At 37.2% G+C, this 21,796-nt stretch overlaps 1 protein-coding gene across 3 annotated transcripts in view; it reads right to left on the bottom strand.

Moving 5' to 3' along the window:
• Positions 1-21,796, bottom strand: part of LOC130431184 (serine/threonine-protein kinase 32C-like) — a 45,060-nt gene that overhangs the window by 22,747 nt on the left and 517 nt on the right. For 2 of the 3 annotated variants that reach the window (XM_056760052.1, XM_056760053.1), the window contains exons 2-3: positions 20,694-20,899; positions 6,706-6,761 (exon numbers count right to left, since the gene is read on the bottom strand). In XM_056760052.1, the coding sequence (XP_056616030.1) occupies positions 6,706-6,761; positions 20,694-20,775 (138 nt within the window). In that variant the 5' untranslated portion in view covers positions 20,776-20,899. Of the gene's footprint in view, positions 1-6,705; positions 6,762-20,693; positions 20,900-21,387; positions 21,777-21,796 lie in introns of those variants that run through there. The other variant, XM_056760051.1, reaches the window with a different exon arrangement.

Below are 21,796 nucleotides of genomic sequence, written 5' to 3'. Positions count from 1 at the left end.
CTCAGCAATCACACTCTTCACACAGAGAAGAGGAGACATTGACAAAACTGGTTACCCAAAGAGAGCCGCATCTGCACAAACTAGAGACAGAACAACACTTCCTCATCAGACGTCCCAATTATCAGGACATTTGAAAGATATTCTATCCAAAACGTGAAATATTTTCCCCTGACTTCAGGAAAATAGACAACAATACACAACTTTAATATTTATTAGGAGTAAAACAGGATTGAATTTTACTAACAGCACAATACAGTGATGCCTGCAATAACAGAAGGGATGAGTCGACCAATCACTGATGCGCTCACAAATATGCGCACACACAGATTTTTTGTTGTTGTTATTTCTAAAATGTGTATCGTTTGATTTGATGTGTTTTTTTCATCTGTTCTAGATTTAGTGTACATGTTAAAACTGCTTTGGCAATACATTGCAATAATTGTCATGTCAATAAAGCACATTTGAACTGAAAAGAGCGGCTGACATCGACCATCACACACACACACACATAAACACACGTGTATATGGTTTACAAGGACTCTCCATAGATGCAATGATTTTATAATGTATATTCTATACCCAACCCTAACCATCACAGAAACTTTTGGCTTTTTTTCCTTTTTTTTTTTAAATCATCATTTAGTATGTTTTTTAAGTGATTTATGTATATACCATGTATACAAGCACACACACTTTTTAACAAACTAATTATTGTGAAATATAATGTAGCTATAAGGGTTAAGAAGGGGCTTTTTTAGCGATATGCTAAACGAAACAAAATAACTTTAAAACATATTGAATAATTAGTGACTTCATGCTGCTTTAATTCTGAAGGTTGTGAAAAAAATGCTCAAACAGACACAAACAGACACATTACTTAGAAATAAAACAACAAAACAATCGAACACGTCACAGTGTGGACAGATGGATTCATTCACACGGCTGATCTACATCACTATTGCTGTCAGAAACACGTGAGAAGAATCAAGTCTGAATCAGTCCAGTATGAGCTGTGTGTGTAGTTACACACGTTTATGATGATGTGCACAGACAAGAACTATTATCCGCGTTCTAATGGAGAGTGTAGTGTGTTATGAGTTTGTTCAAAGCGTGTAGATTTATATTTGATATGAATAATTCAATGTTATTTGTATAGAGCTTTTCACAATGTGCATTGTTCCAAAGCAGCTTCACAGGAGACAATGAGAAAAACAGAAAAACACACAAAAAAGGTAAACACAGCACAGTGTATAGTGTTTATAGAACAACCAAGATCATTCTAGTAAATAATATCTAAGGTGAGCAAGTCAACACGGCCCTGTGGCGAGGAACCCAAACTCCAATGAGAAATAAATGGAGAAAAAACCTCAGGAGTAACCAGACTCAGCCGGGAGGACCAGATCTCCTCTGACGTGTCACAGCTGCACTCACTGACTTTCATTAAATGTTACTCAGTAATGTTCATGAAGAATAGGGAGAGTTTATTGGTTGTGATTTAGGAAGTTTCATTTGTTGAGACTGTTTGGGTCTAATTTGGTCTTATTATGTGATCGATATAAGACAACAGAGGAATGTTATGAGCAGGGAAAATAGCAGCTAGCTCTTCAAAATAACACAACCGGTTCTCATAAACAGTGTTTCTGATGCGAGTTTGATTTGATGTGACCCAGATAACATCACAAGACTCTGTTACTCAACTGAAATTTAGGTTTAAAGTCAGCGTGAAGCAACCGTTTCAAAGTTCCTTGTAGAACTAAACTCTGTTCAAGAAGCTGTGGTTCCATCGCACAATTTTATACTTCATATCATATACATCAGTGACTGATTCAACAAATAACATACCGAACATATGAATACAGAACACATATACACCTGCGGCCAAAAGTATTGACAGTGACATCAATTTTGTGTTTTGCAAAGTTTGTGCTTCTGTACTTGTAGATCATTTTTTCACATGTTTCAACAGTATTTTGAATAAGTTAGCATATTTAAGTTCTAATGGCGATTACTGAGAAAAAACATAATATGTGCAAAGAGCCAAAGAGTGTCGGGCCTTGTTTTTCATACCCTCTGTATTTGGCTTTTGCACGCTGGATATCATCTTCTGATCGTAATCCTGACTGATGCCGAACCTTATAAGTGCTCTGATATGATCACAATTTGTGGGCTTCTGCTTGTTCACTCACTGTTTGAGGATGACCACAGGTCCTTCATACGGGATTGACATCTGGGGAGTTGCTATTTTTTCAAATGATTTAAAATGCATTGGATCAGTCTGCATAATGTGAATGAACAACACGACAGCTTCAGCAGAAACTGTGCAAGCATTTATGTCACTGCCAATACTTTTATCCACGACTGTACATGCAGGTATACAGTGTGATGGAGAATAGATTCAGTCTGAATCCAGGTCACACAGGCTGTATTATAGACGTGCTGTAAAACACTTCTGAAGGAAAGAAAGCAATTCTCTGTCTCCGTCTCTCCTGCCTTCAAGCTGATGGCTCTTATAAAGCCCAAGTCATTACAAACGGCACCCCTCACCTCCGCTGGTGCCCGGGGAAATCTAATCCCATCTGCCCCCGACAACCACAACATCACTCCACATAGAACACAGTTAGACGCCGTGTCATCAGATGAGAATAAAAACACACACACACTCACATTCACACAGGCACATTTTTTATTTGGATCCACAAGACAAGCTACAAAATCAAAATTCAAATATCTTGGGATGTTCAACTACGCAACACTTTCACAATTGCTTAGATTCATATAATTTTACCATCAAGGATTCAAAACTTCTTCATTTCCATATTTGCATACACCCTATACACTGCAAAAAATGACATTCTTGTGTCTTTGTCTTGTTTTGTAGTACAAATATCTATACATCTTAAATCAAAATACAATTATTTGACTACAAAAGTGACCTGGGATATTTGCCATTGTTTAAGAAATGAAGTAGGTTTATGGTAAAAACAAACAAAACAATCTGTCCAGGGGTGAGAAAAACAAACTTGAATTAGGTACTTGAGAAAAAGGTCAAACTAAATTCAAGTGTATTTTACTCTCCCCTGGACAGATTGTTTTGCTTGTTTTAACATTAACTTACTTCATTCTTATATTATTTTTCATAAAACAAGACTAAATATCTTGGATCACTTTTCTTGTCAAGTAATTGATCCAATAAGTTTAAGATATTTTACTAAAAACAAGACAAAAATGCTTAATAAAAATGTCATTTTTTACAGCGTACTCAACACAATTGATTTTGCTTTCTTTTTTTGCAGTCCACTCAATGGCAGTCTTTATCACATTCTTCTGCACATGACCTAAACTTCCAAACACTGAGGTGATGATCTTCCAATGAGAGAAGAGTTGATGGATAGCTTCAACCAACTGCTGATACAAATTTGACTATATTGTGAAATTGAAGAATTTGTCAAGGCCGAATGAGATGCTGAATGGTCACACACACACACACAAGGAATAAAACTCAAAGTCTATTCTATTCAACACAAGACATTGAACAATTCAGCGCAAACAGAAAGAAACTGTAAGTGACAGATGCAGGGGTTTGAAACATTGATATAATAGTGAAAGATGAAATATCAGATGCTCTGCGGTCGAGCGGGTCATGAGAACTTCACCAAACTCCTCTGGTGGAATCTCTCGGTCTCAAGAGGACTTTAAATCTCTCACATTTTAAATATTGCTCATGCAACCAATAGTTACTAAGCAACCATACATCCCAGCCACAGGAGCACAAAGTGATCAACAGATCAGAGCTGTTAAAACAGATAACAATTAATAACATGCAGTGTTTTATGTGTGTTTGTGACATGAGCTAAACTTCTCTGTGGGAAACACAAGGATTTTCTCAACCCTCATGAGGTCTCTTTAAGAGGAAGGAAAGACAGTTTAATATTCTCTCCTACTGCACGCTAACTCACAGACATGCTGTGTTTTAAAGACTCTTCTCATCCTGGAGGACAAAGTATTTCTATCTCGATCTCTCTCTCTCTCTCTCTCTCTCTCTCTCTCTCTCTCCGTCTCTATCTCTCTCTCTCTCTCTCTCTCTCCGTCTCTCTCTCTCTCTCTCTCTCTCTCTCTCTCGCATCCTGGAGGACAACTGAGTCTCTCTCTCTCTCTTGCATTCTCTCTCTCTCTCTTGCATTCTCTCTCTCTCCCTTTCTTTCTCTCTCTCATCCTGTAGGACAACAGAGTCTCTCTATCTATCTATCTATCTATCTATCTATCTATCTATCTATCTATCTATCTATTTATCTCTATCTCTCTCTCTCTCTCTCTCTCTCTCTCTTGCATTCTCTCTCTCTCCCTTTCTTTCTCTCTCTCTCTCATCCTGTAGGACAACAGAGTCTCTCTATCTATCTATCTATCTATCTATCTATCTATCTATCTATCTATCTATTTATCTCTATCTCTCTCTCTCTCTCTCTCTCTCTCTTGCATTCTCTCTCTCTCCCTTTCTTTCTCTCTCTCATCCTGGAGGACAACAGAGTCTCTCTATCTATCTATCTATCTATCTATCTATCTATCTATCTATCTATCTATCTATCTATCTATCTATCTATCTATCTATCTATCTATCTCTATCTATCTATCTATCTATCTATCTATCTATCTATCTATCTATCTATCTATCTATCTATCTATCTCTCTCTCTCTCTCTCTCTCTCTCTCTCTTGCATTATCTCTCTCTCTCTCTCTCTCTCTCTCTCTCATCCTGGAGGACAACATAGTCTATCTATCTATCTATCTATCTATCTATCTATCTATCTATCTATCTATCTATCTATCTATCTATCTATCTATCTATCTATCTATCTATCTATCTATCTATCTATCTATCTCTCTCTCTCTCTCTCTCTCTCTCTCATCCTGGAGGACAACAGAGTCTCTCTATCTATCTATCTATCTATCTATCTATCTATCTATCTATCTATCTATCTATCTATCTATCTATCTATCTATCTATCTATCTATCTATCTATCTATCTCTCTCTCTCTCTCTCTCTCTCTCGCATTCTCTCTCGCATTCTCTCTCTCTCTCTCTCTCTCTCTCTCTCTCGCATTCTCTCTCTCACTCACTCTCTCTCTCTCTCTCTCTCTCTCTCTCTCTCTCTGTCTCACAATCTCCCTCTCTCTCTCTCACTCTCTCTGTCTCTCTCTCTGACTCTCTCTTGGTCTCTCTCTCTCCTCATCCAACCTTATGAAAGCATCTGCCATCTGAAGGCACTTCTCATATTTTTATGGTTATTGCCCCCATGAAGACGGAGTAAAGAATGTCGATCTGCTGTGGATGCAATGTGGAAGATAGTGTTATTTATTGCTCATGTGCTTTAACTTGTGTCGTAAAAGACCACTTGAGAAGAGCAAAGAGGTGAATTTACAGAATGATGAGACCAGAACAAATATGACCTGAGGTGAACGAAGATACAGACGGAGTCATTTCATCACCAAAACTAAACTCACAGACACATAGGAGCAACAAACCACTGAGGATTCTTCCGACATCTTCATCTGATGGACTGATGTGCTCTATTAAAGACAAGGACAGTAACCCTTTTGTAGACGCATGTTTATACACAAATGTGCATTTCCACAAATACTGAAATTTCAGACTTTTATAATGAAAATGAAACCCACTGATAAATAATTATTATTAAAAGTTATGATCATATTAAAATATGCGACAATGACATTTTTGGGTGTTGTCCACATGAACTAATGGACCTGAATTCTGCCCCAAACACACGGCAAAAACAACATTCCTTCACATCTCTCAACATTATTCACAGAAAAAAAGTATACACCGTTTTAGTAATCATAGTCGACTTAGTAATGTGTTCAATTCAACACATTTATAGAATTGATTTTACAAATTTTGAATTGTTGCAAAACAGTATTACATAAATGAAGGCAGTGGTTACTAGTAAAGAGAAATAACATGAGAAAATAAAGGCAGAATACAGGGTATTATAAAATAAAACTTTTAGACTTACACTATTAATAAAACAATATTTTATTAAACCTTCAGACAAAAGAACATATGAATTTTTTTGCAAGATGTACTTTTGTCTGAAGGTTTAATACAATTATTCTATGTATTTAATATTAACCTCATTTTGTGTTTGTCTTTACTGTCTTTACTGTAAAACTGGTTTTCAAAAATATAAAATTGTGAAAAGCGCTACATGAATTGAACCAAGTAATGATTCTCGTTCATTTAGATTTAACCCTGCTTATGGTTTTATATCTGGGTATTAGATCAAGTTTGAGAAAAAGGTTAAGATGATTCTGATGAGAGTTCTTCAGATGCTCACAGTTTCATTCTTATTATCTTCCACGAGTCTGTTGAGAGTTTAAATCTCACACGTGTTAAATTAATTAACCGCCGCGGTGCAGATTAATAGAAAAATGAAAATGTAATTACTTCGGCGGTGACTCTCAAAGCGTCCCGTTTCAGATAACACAATCACTGACTCTCATTACACACCGTCTGAATTATCCAGGGTGTTGTTCCCCATAGCATTGATTTCAATCACACAAAGATCAAAATCAAACTCATACAAATGAGCCGCTTTCATTCATTATCTGTTTCCTACTTTATATGATCAATAACAATCAAGACCAACTGCTTCTATTTACTCAAGTAGCCGATGTCAAAAATCATCTCACCTTCCCAAAGCTCCCCTTACCGATGGCTCGGAGAATCTGGAAGTGATCGAAATTCACTGCGAAGAAAAAAGAAAAAGTAGATTAATAATGCACAATGATTTGTATTAAGATTAAAGATCCTGTTTTGTCCCATCAATTAATGAGAAATACACATATAAAGACTTCTGCAGATTTTCTCTCTTTCTGTTTTCACCGGTGTTGTTTTCTTTAAAAAAAAAAATTCACTTGTTTTGTGTCAGCAAAACCCCAATCTGACAGATGCCCTGAATGAGCCGCCATGTCTCATGTTTGTTCCTCTGATTCTCCATCATGCCGAATGAATCGATGCATCATATCATGAAAAACTACAGTCGTAAAACAAGAAAACAAACTTGAGCGCTTGATCGATTTGACCTATCACACGCGGTGTCAGTGTTTGTGTTTCTCTCACTGAAGTCTGTTTGTTTATCACAGCACGTCAGACTTGTGATATTTCTAATACACATTTCTTTCAAATGCATAAGGAAATTAAATTTGTCCCATTATGTGGATTTCTCATTCAGTGCATCACTGCTTCTGTAAAGAAGATTGAATTATGGGTAATGTAGTTTTAGTATGAGCACATATGACTTATGAATTCCCATTAAAACCCTCAAGACTTTCTGGGAAGTTTCGGCTTGTGAGCCTATAAAATTACATTTATGATGTGAAGTGAATTGTGAAGTGACTCGGGCCAGATAGAAAATGATCAACAAACAAACAAACATCAGAAAGAATCTTTGATGATAAGAGATTCTGCTAATGATACTGTGACATTGTGGTGAGAAACAATGTAGATAAAGCTGAGCTAAAAATGAGTCTTTAATAAGTCTCTAGGGGGTGGTTTCCCAGACAGGGCAAAACATCTTCCCCCGACATCTCTCTAAGCGGATCTATCATGCATTCTGACTTCTTTACATGACGTAGTATTTCTGTGCTTGATACACTCCCCCAGCAGTCAAATTTGAAATCCCTGTGTTGTCCTATTCCCTTTATTGGCCAAAAGCACAGCAAGGCGAAAGAAAGAGCCAACCAACAAGGCATTTCAGTGATGGATGCTGTATAAACGGTGGATATAACGCTGGATTTGGAGATAGTTTAAAACTGATAGATGGTGTGGTGCCAGTGCTAAAAGATGCCTGACATAACTACACGCAGTAAGTCAAACTAAGTCATGAGTCTGTGTTTTGTTGCCAATCTGCGTGTATGTGCATAATGTAGAAAACATGTAGGGATTAATGTGATGACGTGTTGTGTGCTCGTGCTGTCGTTCTGTCCCACTCGTCACACCTCCAGATCCTCCTGTTTTTCCAGAAATAATGGTACAGCTGTATCTCTCTTTTATAAATGTGATCAAACTAAAAACTCTTCAAAGATACGATGTATGCAATACTACTATGCAATACTATAATATGCAATACTATAGATACTCAAGATTAATATGAGATTGGCAGAACATGCCTGTGATACGCCATCTTTAAAATATATCTGTGTGATAGCTTTGTCTCAAGATGCACACAGTATTGTTTTTTTGTAAAGTGTGTTTTTAAAAACAATTTTAATATCCTAATTTATCTTATTTCAGCCTAGTCCTGGTTTAAACTAATCTTTGTCTGGGAAATCGCCCCTATAATCTTTAAAATTGACAGACAGGTCTGAGAAATCATGCTTATGAAATACTACCTTCAACAGTATATTGGACAGTAGTGTGGCACGGCTAGAAACAAACCAAAGCTCAAGGAAAAAGATAATAACAAAAATGCGCCAGCCCACAAATAACGTCCCAATAATGAATTTCTCTGTTTGTTTCTTATTTTGTGATTTAACATTTGATATTATTCATTGTGTTCCACTTGCTGCCTACTCTATCTATAATCAATTTAAACACTGCAGAGTCCATTAACTTCTTTAATTAAAACACAGTCCTTGACATAAATAAAAAACACTGTCTGTTAGTGATATAGACAACAAACGCATGTTGGGTTTCCATATTTTATGAAGACATTCCAGAGATGTATACTGTACAAAGTCTATATCATATTCCCTAAACTTCAATCACAATCACACACAACTTTCTGTTGTTTAAGATTTTCAAAAAAGTTAATTCTGTATATTTTATTAGCTCGTTTCCTCATTGGGACCAAAAAATGTCCCCTCAAGGACAAGGATTTTGGATATTGCCATCTCTGTGGGGATCAGGTGCACACACACACACACACACTCGTGCAGGATATGCAGCCGTGCACATACAGTCTGAGTAATTCTAGATTGTAAAACTCTGTCCTATACTTACTATATGACTCACAGACAAGAAGAATCTCCTGACGATTACAGCTGAACACACAGAAAGTGAAACCCAATCTATCTGTTTGTTTGGCGGTTTTCTCACAAACACCATCAGCAGATGAGGCTGAATCAGCATCTCACAGACGCTGGAATGAGCTGCAGCTCTTGGCATCGCTTCATCTGCTCTAATGCCAACACGCCAACGGGAAGAGTGCCGTGATACCCAACGCAGTGATCAGATGTGATCGAGCACAGACACACACTTCATGTACTGCAGAACACACTCATGCTGTTGTGAGGTGTTTTATATTCTTACATAAGACACGTGGTGTGATTATATGTGTGAGTTAGAGAGAAGGAAAGTTTGAGAAACACTGCATTAAAGCACTACATTACATTCTCAAGACAGCACGACGAGCCATTAGATTCAGAGCTGGTGGGCAGAGACACAAACCCACACACAGGAAGTCATTATTCTGTCTTCCTGTCTACACGCCACACACACAGCGCTCTAACTACTGACAATGCACACATGACACTACTCTCGGGAGGAGAAAGTCTTGAAACATTCTTCTCATGCCATTTATTTATAAAACTTTCTGCACAATTGACAGGGTGATAGAAAATAAACTGACTTCCGGACAATTCTGCAGATATTTCAGGGCTGCTACTGTGTTCCCTTTCAAACAAAGAACCTTATTCAAGAGTGTTATTATAGTTTAGCTCTTTTAAACAAACAACTTAACCCTTGTGCGCTATATTAAACATTTTTATCCATTTTGAATGATATTATTTAGAAAATCTGACACTGCTCAATAAAATAATAATGCAATAAAAATCATGTTATTATAATAATAATGAAAGATTGGATTCACATTTAGTATATGGAAAATATTTAGAATTATGATTTTTTTTCATGGAAAACAACAGGGTCACCATGTAAACAAACAGGTATTTGAAGGGTCACAATTCCCAAAATGAATGAATGTTTGGTAGTGATGATAAGAACTGATTCTAGGGGGAAAAAGGGTCATTGAAAAGGTGAAAAAATATGTATATATAATACATGGACATTTTTGTCAATTTTCAGCCTAAGTGTGAGTTTTATAAAATAATTATACTTGACTTGTACTGACAGGGAAGGTCTGAGTTCTGTCTTGAATATCTGTTGTACATCATTTTTTGATAGAGATATACATCTATTCATTCTACTTCAAGTACACTTAAAGGCGGGGTTCTCAACCTTTATGACTCTAAGTCCCCACACTGTATTCTAGAATATTCGAAAGCGCCCCTCCCATTCATAAAAACTCAATATCTACCCAAAAAATATTTAAAAATGTCCAAATAATGAACATTTTTTTATGTATTTCAACTCTCTCAGTCATCTTGAGGCCCCCTTGTGTGCCCCCCTGTTGAGAACCACTGACTTAAAGGTATTCAATATTTTACTTTAAGAGTAACAGAAGTATTCTAAAATGCATAAATATTATATAACTAATTAAGAAATTAAATTCACTTCAAGAAAACTTAAAAGTATAACGACTAGATAAACTTGTAGTTTACTGAGAGTGCTGTATACTTCTAAGCAACAATTCAAAACCTAAAACATGTACAAGTATTTAACATTAGTTTCAGTTTATAAACTATTGAATTGCACTATTGAATGTAGGGCTCTCACGATTATGAAATTTGTTGATTAAATAATTGTGATTATGGCGGTTAATTGTCTGTTTTAAGGCTTTGACAATATAAGTATTAATGACATATAATTTATTTAATTAAGAAAATACATCCTTGAATTAGGTTTTCCGTATTGGAATGTACTCGGTCTATCTCCGGGTCTGGCGATAGCACTTTTAGCATAGCTTAGCATTGATCATTGAATCCAATTAGACCCGTAGCATCGCGTAGCAAGAGTTTAGATATTTTTCCTATTTAAAACGTGACATAGTTATATCGTGTACTAAGACAGGCGGATATTAAAAGTTACGATTTTCCATGCTGATTTGATCTGAAATTCAATTATCTGAAATAACTGCAGTGAGACGATTATTTGATACCTGTGACAAGTTTATTTTTAAGTGCACTTATGGAAAAAGTATACCACAAGTACACTGATATTAGTATACTTACTACATAAAGTAACCTAAAATGAACTTGAAGCATGCTTCTTTTGTGAGGTTATATTTAGCTCTCATTTCTTCACTACAGCCCCATAAAAGACCCGATGTACTGAAGAAGACATTAAGATGAAGTGCTGCAGTGTTGTGTTCTTTATCACGGGTTCACGTGTCCTCACTTCAAGCACACAACACACTAAAGTGCTTTAGGAACAGTGGAAACCTCAAATAACAGCTCCCGGCCTGAAGCCAAGAGTTCAGTACAATGAGCCACTGCAGTGCATGCTGGGTATATTATGAAAAAAAGTCTCACGTGGTCAACACATACATGAAAACACAGATGTTAGAGATCATTTAGAACCTTCAAGCGTTTGTTTAATGATGTCATCTGTCATAACACGCCTACAGGTTCAGAGTTAATGAGGACACACAGATGTGATGCAAACACTACATCTACACAATATGATGATGTTTCAATACGCACCGCACAACACACAACATGCGAAAGAAATCTGTCAGTGTAGTAACACAAACACACATCTTCAAACACACTAACTTCTACTGTGACTCATTTGGACATTCGGTCATATTTTGGCATGTAAACTCATAACATGTAATTTCAATATATAATTCTTTATTTATAACATTTCAAGGCCACAATCGGCCCTCGGGCACAAACAGTGTTGTACTGATGCATGATGGGTAATCTGCAGTGAATCACATGTGACTGGAAAACAAACAGCATCAACACAGAGGAAACAGCACAACGGTTTTCTCTTCTGCTCTTACAACATGTCAACAACATCTGTGACACAACAACTACTGAACCTTTACAGAGAAACTCACATGATGCTGACGTGATGTTCACATGTGGTGACTTCACATGGACATCTCCAAACATATTTGCATTGTTTTGGAACCATTAAAATAATGCCACAAAAAGGTCTGTGATTTTTAAAGGTTTTTCTATTCTTCCATCCATTGTTTCCAGTCTTAGAAATCTTTTTGTATTTCTAGAACTGTGTCAGTAACAAAAATAAAACAAAGACACAACGAACAGCATGAAAGGTTTCCCAGTAAATCCTCTACAAAAGTCTAAGATCCTGAAGACAAAGTCTGAAACATCTCGGCGTCCCTGGAGCTGAAAAGCATGTGCTGAGGAATCTGCTGATGATCAATGCAACCGTCTGCAGAAAACAACCAGACGGCTGTCTCAAACGGGTCCTTTTCTTCAAGCATGGGCTATTCAGGAGGAAAACTAGCGGAAGAATATTCAACACTGCCATTATCAATGTAAAGAACCTTTTCTGCTTCCAATTAAGAACACAAACCATCTACGGTTAGAGAACTAAATAGAGCATTATTCAGTAAAATCAGATGTCAGTTATTTTGACAACGTCTATCGACTATTTTAACACATTTTAGAATGTGAGATTTGATAACTGTCTGGTAATCTTGTATTTTCTCAAGTCCGTTTTGGCAGCTGTGATAATACTTGACGTTTAAACCCCGAGTAAATCCTGATCTCCTAGTGTGCTAAACCAGAGGAACAACAGAATATTAATGATAATCTTCAGGGATTACACGACACATTTCATTGATCTTTAATGTTGTGAGAAACATGTCTGAGCATGACACATGAATCACATGAATCACATCATCATTTCATCACACAGTGTGTCTGAGATCTCAACATCATGCACCAAATTTCAAAAATATTATGCTTAAAATATTTATTTATTTATATGAATCCACAACACACACAATACTCTTTTGACTAAAGTATAACACAAGTGTCCAGATATAAATCTGAGTCTGAGTGTTTACTGTAATTACTATGATGAATTCACACAGCTCATTGTTTTGTGCTCGTGAGGGATGAATACAGTTTAATGGCTCGCTTTCAAATGTGTGAGACCAGAGCAAATGTGCTTATTTTCTCTATTTATAAGAATTAAAATGTCAGGAAGGACACCGGCAGCGCTGGATTTGTGTGCCATTAAGTCAAATACACAGTCTATGTTTAATTTAGATAACGTTTAGGTCCACTTTTAACACTTCTGAGGAAAAGCACATGCAGAGCTCAGCACGATCATAAAATGGCCCACGAGAAATAAAAGAGAATCAAATGATAGTGTAGTTGTCGAAACACATGAAGAGTCTGGAGGTGTAAATGAATGTATTAAAGATGTGAGATCTTTAATACTATTGAGTTTTGATTGCAGACTTGATGAATCTGAGCTCAGTTTGACACATTGTTGACATCTCTTCTCAAAATTCTACTGACAGACACATTAGTGACATTTCTGACTCCCAGGAGAAATATCTGAGACACACATGAGACTTAAGATAAAGTCTACATTTGCTCTTCACTATGCAGACTGCACAGGTTGCGTAGGGCCCCTCCAGCACCAAGGGGCCCCCGTGAGTACCGAATCAAAAACACTATTGTAAACAAGACACTATTTTTATAATTTGCAGATTTAAGTTTAGAGGAATCGTTAAAAAGATGTCCTTTATAATACTTCATTTATTTAATTACAGTCACATACATGATTTGCTGATACGTATGTGTTTTTACGTATGACCATTGCTTAAAACGGAGCTATCCATCTGGGCGGAGAAAAAAAGGCAAAAATGCAAAGCAAAAGAACTTGAACTTTTTTACTACTCTTCTTTAGATTTGCCAAATTATGCAATGAATTACTTACAAAACAAATTTCCAGGACAGATTTATAAATTCATTATTTGTCTACTATATTTGGTTTGTCCGTGATAGACCCTAACATGTATTTTGTGAGAATTATTGATGTGTTTTTTTCGTATGCCTAGCCTTTTTGAGAAAACTTTATTTATCGTGCTTCTTTGTTAGTGAATCAGTCATTTGGTAGTAAAATCACAGAGTTGCATGTTATAATGTTTAACAGCTAGATGGTTCCAAAGACAGAGATAAGGTCAATAAATTGTTTTATTTAATTTTATACTTAATTGTTTAAGCGTGAACCCCCAGTTTAATCTTTTTTTCTTACAGTTTTCATTCATTTAAGTATGTTAATTGAGTAAATTTTATATAGTTTACAGTTACGTTTAGACCTTTATCTCATTTTAATAATCTGTCCAAGGCACCCTACAAGTTTCTCAGGGCCCCCAGACGTTAAGGATCAGCACTGTACAGGGGTCACTGCTCATGACATCACATAGCTCTATCCAGCTGTGGAAACTAATACGAGAGACTCATAACTCCAGCGGCACCATTAACACATCATTCATTTATGATCTTTGTACAGTATTTATCCATTAAACATCGGTCTGCTCGTCCTGGACTCTCTCACAATCACAACATCTGAGACCCTTGTGTCACCTTTGGTTGACAGATGCCCCATCTGAGTGAAACAAAACGGTTTTATTCCCAAATATCATATTTGTGTGAAAAGATTGTTATGAATGACATTTCTTCTGTAATTTAGGACTGTGTGAACAGCAAAAAAACACTGAATTTGCTAAACTAACCAATGCAAATGTAACTTTATACCAATAGATTTCCTTGACGATGAAGTGGGTTTTTACTGCTCCTGAAATATATTGTAGATCAAACTCACAGCAGATCAGTGAAGTCACACGTGGACTTGTGGAACGGATGCTTCAAGAAATGGGCCGAATCAAGCAAAAAATAAGGTGCTTCAAAAGGTAGAAGAACCTATTTTATCTATGGTTCCATAAAGAGCCTTTAACATCCGAAAAACGTTCTGTTTCACAAAAGGATCTTTGTGGCAAAATAAATTCTTTAGATTACAAAAAAGTAAGAATGAGATGCTTCTTTAAATAACCTTTGGCTGAATGGTTCTTTGTAGAACCAAAAATGGTTCTTCTATGGCATCGCTGTGAACAACCTTTTAAAAGCACCGTCCTTTTTAAGAATGTAGAAGACATTTATGTTTCCAAAAAAGAACCACTTAGTCAAAGGTTCTTAAAAGAACCATCTCTTTCTTACCTTTCCTTAATCTGAAGAACCTTTATGTGCCACAAAGAACCTTTTGTAAAAAAGAAAGGTTCTTCGGATGTTAAAGGTTCTTTATAGAAGCTTTATAAAGAACAAACCTTTTGAGTGTAAACAATAAGATCAACTAAAATTCAAAAATAAAGAGAAACAGAAAACAAACAACTTAATCCAGATCCAGCGTGAGATTCTCAGTGCCTCTCTGAAGATGAACACATCACCACTCAAACACAGTCATTCAGCAGAACAGCCAACAAAAAAAGAGAGAGACGAAGAGTTTTTTTATTCTGACGTCATACGGTGAGGATGGACACATGATGATGATGTCACCCACATACTGTACCAACCACAACATGTGGAAACCCCTTCATCTCTCTCACAGAAACACACATTCATCTACATGATAATGTATTACACATATCTGATGTTTTATTACAAACCTCAGGATAATACATGACTAACACCAAACACAAAAGAATCTATCTATAGTCCTCTGGCTACTTTTGCATTATAGATGTTCTGTTCACTGTATGCTGATTTTCTATCCCCGCTGACCTGCTACATTTGTCTACACATGCAGAACTGAGAACACAACATCAGAAACTATATCCCATAATGCCACGCATTCAATGTGACCTTTCATTCTTGATCTCGAGAGACAGATGTTTTTAATTTCATTTTACAAGGCATAGAATACAAATACAGAACGGCTGTTTTTATGCAGCAAGATGATAACTTGATCCCAAAATTCAGTTTGTATTTTTACATTCTACTTTCAGAAACACTAGGCAAAACGCAGAGTACACTAATGATTGAATCATTTTATATGAAACAATAATATGATAATATAAACATTCTAATATTAAAATACTAACATGCTTCCAAGTGGGCGATTAAAGTAAGATGAAAGATAAGACAACCTGGAGAAATCATATTTGTTTGAGTTTGACTTGACTGAAGAAACGCACGATTGACAAACTGAGTCAAAAATCAACACATTCAACTAACTTTTACCATTCAATTCAGATAAAGAGTTTCTACATACAATCTAAAAAGTTATTAAACTCACTTCAGCTTTTCATTACTCGCGTTAACCAAAAATTCTCCGTCATTGACAGAATTTTTTTGACAGTGACTGAACAATCGTAAAACACATTCTTCCCTCAGAAAAAGGACTAGCGTCTTAGCTAGCATTCGCTTTCAATGAGTGGAAAATTGTCTCTCTCGGCATCTTCTTCGATCAGTGAGCGACAGAGGAAGCACTTTCATGTCCAAAACACAGCTTACTTGTTAGTGAGTGACTACAAAACACCTACAAGCACCTGTCATTGTTACTGACTGGACATATGAAAATATACATTTCGTAATAAATAGTCAGTTATTCTTTCCTTACTTCTTGACTGACTCTCAAATGATTCGTTCCGCGATCTAATCCACTCCTTTCCACTAGCCTAGTCTGCTGTGATTGGTCAGATGGTCTAGTCTGCTGTGATTGGTCTACCGCGAATGAGGCTCACGTGAAACACTGTTTGGGGGAGAAGAGTGAAGGGGCAGTCCTAGCAAAACAGTGGCGGTGACTATAGGTAGTGACGTAAATCCGTGGCGGTTCACGAATCAGACTGGTGATGACTCGTTTACGTGATTCAGAGTCGACTCCCTTTTTCACTTTGTTATTCATTCATTCGGATTTACAACTTGGCAGACTGCTTAAATTCAAACCCGGCAACATTACACACTGGAAGAAATGTCATTTTCATGATCTCATATTATGTACTTTTTGAAACACAGTAAATTCAGAGAGTAAAGTAAACGAAAGTACAGCGTGATGACGTCACAAACATGCTAATTAGCACGTAACATCACCTTGCACCATAGTGACGAGTAATAATATATTGTGACGGATCTTTTATGAGCCTGTCCGTCAAAATGACGGCCAAAAAACAAGTCTAACGCAAATTCTGAGCTCAAATATATATACAAATAAATATGTAACCATCATGTTCATGTTATAAGTAATGAACATTGTGTAGATGTTAACATCTGTGTCCCAGCTTCACTTCTTCATTAAATCTCAGAGAGAGATTTTCTTTGTCTTGTTCTTCCCCTCATTAGGTTTCAATCCATTGCTGTTCTCTCTCTGTCTCTCTTCCTCGCTCTCTATCTATCTCTCTCTATCACTCTCTCTCTCTCTGTCTCTCTCTCTGTCTCTCTCTCTCTCTCTCTGTCTCTCTCTCTCTCTCTCTATCTCTCTCTCTCTATCTCTCTCTTTCTCTCTGTCTGTCTGTCTCACAATCTCTCTCTTCCTCTCTCTCTTTCTATCTCTCTCTTCCTCGCTCTCTATCTCTCTCTCTCTCTCTCTCTCTCTCTCTCTCTCTCTCTCTCTCTCTCTCTCTCTCTCTCTCTCTCTCTGTCTCTCTCTCTCTCTCTCTCTCTCTCTGTCTCTCTCTCTCTCTGTCTCTCTCTCTCTCTGTCTCTCTCTCTCTCTCTCTCTCTCTCTATCTCTCTATCTCTCTCTTCCTCTCTCTCTTTCTATCTCTCTCTATCGCTCTCTCTCTCTCTCTCTCTGTCTCTGTCTCTCTCTCTGTCTCTCTCTCTCTCTCTCTCTATCTCTCTCTCTCTCTCTCTCACTCTCTCTCTCTCTCTCTCTCTCTATCTCTCTCTCTCTCTCTCTCTCTCTCTATGTCTCTCTCTCTCTTTCTCTCTCTCTCTCTCACCCTCTCTCTCACCCTCTCTCTCTCTCCCATTCTCTCTCTCTCTCTCTTTCTCTCTCTCTCTCTCACCCTCTCTCTCCCCAGGACGATTGAGTAAAATTCTATGTGAAGAGCATTCAGTATCTGTGCAGGTTTCTTGATTATAATGTGGTATGCTTGTGGTCTCACAGATATAGATCCCCGTCAGACAGCAAATGAAGCACCGCATTAAAAATGAAAAGATAATACAGTGTCTATACAGTCATATACTGTCAACAAACTCCATCACATAGCTCTGCATCATCACCATGATCTATTATTCATGTCAAGAGAGCAAGGAGACATGAGAGGTGAAGGAAGCACTTACTACACCAGCGGAGAGATCTGCAGCGTTATTAAAGAAATATGAAATCCCTCCACGTTACAGTGAAGTATTGTGTCTCAGCTCATGCGAGTTTGATTTCAATAAGATGTGAGTGGTCTACAGCGTGTGATTCAGCCGCAGGGAGCTTCAGTCTACACATCATTCATTTCTTTAACCAGGTCAACATGAGCTTCTGCTCTTCTAACATAATGTCCTGAGCCATGATGTCACCCGCTGTTTGTTCTGAGCGAGCGCTTCAAAAACAAGCGCTAATCTCTCAACACTCTCACATGCAGTTGATTCACATTAAAGCTGTAGTTCATCAGAGAAATTAATCCTTTTATTATCACCATTAACTCACAAACATGTTTCAAACCAATTGGATGTTTTTCTTTCGCACGCCAAAGGAGGAATTTGCGCAGCACTGTTCTATGTGACGGGTTTGTTCCTCACACCTGTGCTCACTTCACCTAAGTATAAGTCATTATTCACTGATAATCTCTGCGGTCACATTCACTTAAAGCGACGGTTCAACCAAAAGTCTGAATTCTCTCATCATTCTCGTATGGTCGTAAACCTGTATGCAAGTCTATCTTCAGTGGAACACAAAAGAAGATATTTAGAGAAATGTCTCTGTGGTTTTGTGTTTATAACAAAGGAAGTCAGCTTTCCTGTAGCTCAGTGGAGCATTGCGTTAACAACGCAAGGTTGTGGGTTCGATCCCAGGGGATTGCAAATATCTATGTAAAATGTATAGGATAAAGCAATGTAAGTCGCTTTGGATGAAAGCTTCTGCCAAATGCCTAAATGTAAATGTATATGTAAGTCAATGGCGTTCAATATTGTTTTATCGACATTCTTCAAAATATCTTCTGTTGTGTTCTGCTGAAGAAAGAAACTCATTAAGGTTTAACACGACAATAAATAAATGATAATAGTTAACTGTTCCTTTAAATGCATTAAACATATCGTATAGAATAGAGAACCATCAAAATCTATCTCTGTGTGTTTAACAGAATAAATAACAACGTGTTTGGCAGAATACGAGCATGTTTATTTCTCGTTATGACTCAAACCAGCAGAACACACAACTGGAGCACTACTAAGAGACTCTCTCTCTTTCATGTGTGTGTCATGAGGAGGAACCGGTTTTGTCTACACAGCATCAAAGAGGTCGTGTGCATGACGTCACAGAAACCCACCGCTCCTGCAGAAATAACACATCGATTATAAATGTGAGAATCTTCTGGAGCGCTGGTGAGAAAAGCAGACGGCCAGAGAAATTCTACCTGAGGTCTGTCCCAAACAATTACTGGGCATAATAATATTTTCCGCTCACAATACATCTAAACATTAGTGAAATATATTCTCTAACAATCCTTTTACATTGATTCATCTTGGTTAATGCTCATTTATAATACGACTATTATTCTTCTTTTAAACACATGACCTGATGTCATTACTCACAACCTTTAATATTAAAATGTTATGCAGCACTTTATCAAGATGAACATCTTCTGTAAAAGTATGTGACACCTATGCATAATCTAATACAAAACAATATTGTCAAGTGATACGGATCAGTTCTCAGCCTTTCATCCGATTGTATGAAGCATTTGACTTCTTAACTGAAATCATTGACATGAAACATTAACTTCGCACGCTAATGAAACCCTGACTCCTCATTGTTCTGTAAATAAAAGACGGTATCACATAACAATAATTATTTTCACCTTCATTACAGAAGCGCTGAAGTGATTTCAGTCCATGCTGTAAATGGGTCATCATGAGACGCCCAGCACAGTCCTTCGGGTGTTTTCATATGAAATCAGGTTTCACTCATCAGGTTTCATCAGATCAACTCATTTGCCAAAAAAAAAGAGTTCCAGTTGAATTCATGTCAGTGCTGTAATACTGCGGTATAATTCCCCCGGATTCCTCAAATCCTCACTAATGAACCAATTAAACGGCACATGACTTTAATTGGCTGATTTTTATTCCTGAAAACCTCTGTGTTTGGCAGCAGTAATTGGATTTGAAATGTAATGCGTCCTAAAGAGGTGACAGACAAAAGATCGAAAAAATTTCTGGCAGTTTATTTTCAACAAAAGCAAGTTTGACAGACAACACGACATGAGCGATTCCTATAATCATCTCAGTTTTATGATCTGGCTTTCTAGAATAAAACCGCCACAGACCGTTCCACAGATAAAGCAGAAATCAGAAGAATACGAACAAGCATCAGTAATTCTTTAAGATCACACGAGCATTTCATTCGACACGCACCTAACTGAGAGAGGCAAATCCCATCGAGAGAAACAGAAACTGTTCTGTGTATTTGTGTCTGCAGATGACTACAGTTTATAAACTATGAATGATATTAAATATGAAACATGTGAATATGAGAGTTCACCAAGCAAAAATGCAGTTTGTGTAATTCTGATGAACTGCACATACATGTGATGTGTGTGTGTTCGTGCATTAATAGTGATGTTGATGTCGAGACTGACCATCCTCTTTGTCGTCGTACACCGGTCTCTTGGACGAACTGTTGGCGCCCATCCTCTTCTTCCACTTGCCCCAGTGAAACATTGATGACCTGATCTCATTCCTTTCAGTCCCACTGAAACTGATGCGTGATGCCTCTAAAACATGAGCATCTCTGATCAACACTGATGATCCGGTCCGATCCAATCTGATCTCTGATGCACTTTATCTGTTGCAGAGAGAGAATCAGACACACATTGAGAGAGAAACCTGGAGCTGGATGTGTCTCGTGCTACTGAACCACGAGCTGCAGCTCCTGATGATGTGTTTCAGCTTCACCAATGAGTGTATCAGCCCCTCTCTCTCTCTCTCTCTCTCTCTCTGTCCCCTCCCTCTCGGTATCTCCCCCCTCCCTGTGTGTCTCTTTCTTTCTCTCTCCTTCCCACTTTCCCTGTGCCCCTTCCTCCTTCTCCTCTCTCTCTCTCTCTCTCTCTCTCTCTCTCTCTTTCTCTCTGTGCATTTCAATTTATCTTACAGAAAGAGAGAATGTTAATATGTTCTTCTTACCATAACATCTCAAGTAACTGGTTTCATTTAGGAGAAGAAAAAAAACTAATTTATAGTAATAACAATAATATAGTCTCCTTTGTAAATAATGATATTTTATATAAGGCAAGACAATACACAATGAACGGGAATGCATAAAAGATGACTTACAGAACGGAAGTACAACGAAGCGACTGTGACATTCTCTATAATGATCTTTCTCGGATATTCGTATTTACGAGTTCCGGTCAATTCAAGTCAGTTTGGTCGGAGGAACATGACGATTTTATGAGATTGTTAACATGAACAAGGAACAGCTCTTATTAATCTTAGGTCAATGTTTACCATAGCAATACCATAGTTCATTTTCGCGAAATAATCGATATTAAAAGCATTCAAGTTGTCTCCGTAACATCGATTTGCATCGATATTAACACACATTAGGAAATCAAATACTGTACGTGTTTCTCTCTTAAAATTGTTGGCCAATATATGAACAATTGATTAAAAAGACATTTGATTTAAAGTGTGACATTACTAATACAATCCATATTGGTTTACGCGTCCTGATATTTTTCAA

Source organism: Triplophysa dalaica, chromosome 11 (genome assembly GCF_015846415.1).
Source record: "Triplophysa dalaica isolate WHDGS20190420 chromosome 11, ASM1584641v1, whole genome shotgun sequence".
Classification (NCBI taxonomy): Eukaryota; Metazoa; Chordata; class Actinopteri; order Cypriniformes; family Nemacheilidae; genus Triplophysa; species Triplophysa dalaica.
This window is presented reverse-complemented; position numbering and strand designations above follow the sequence as displayed.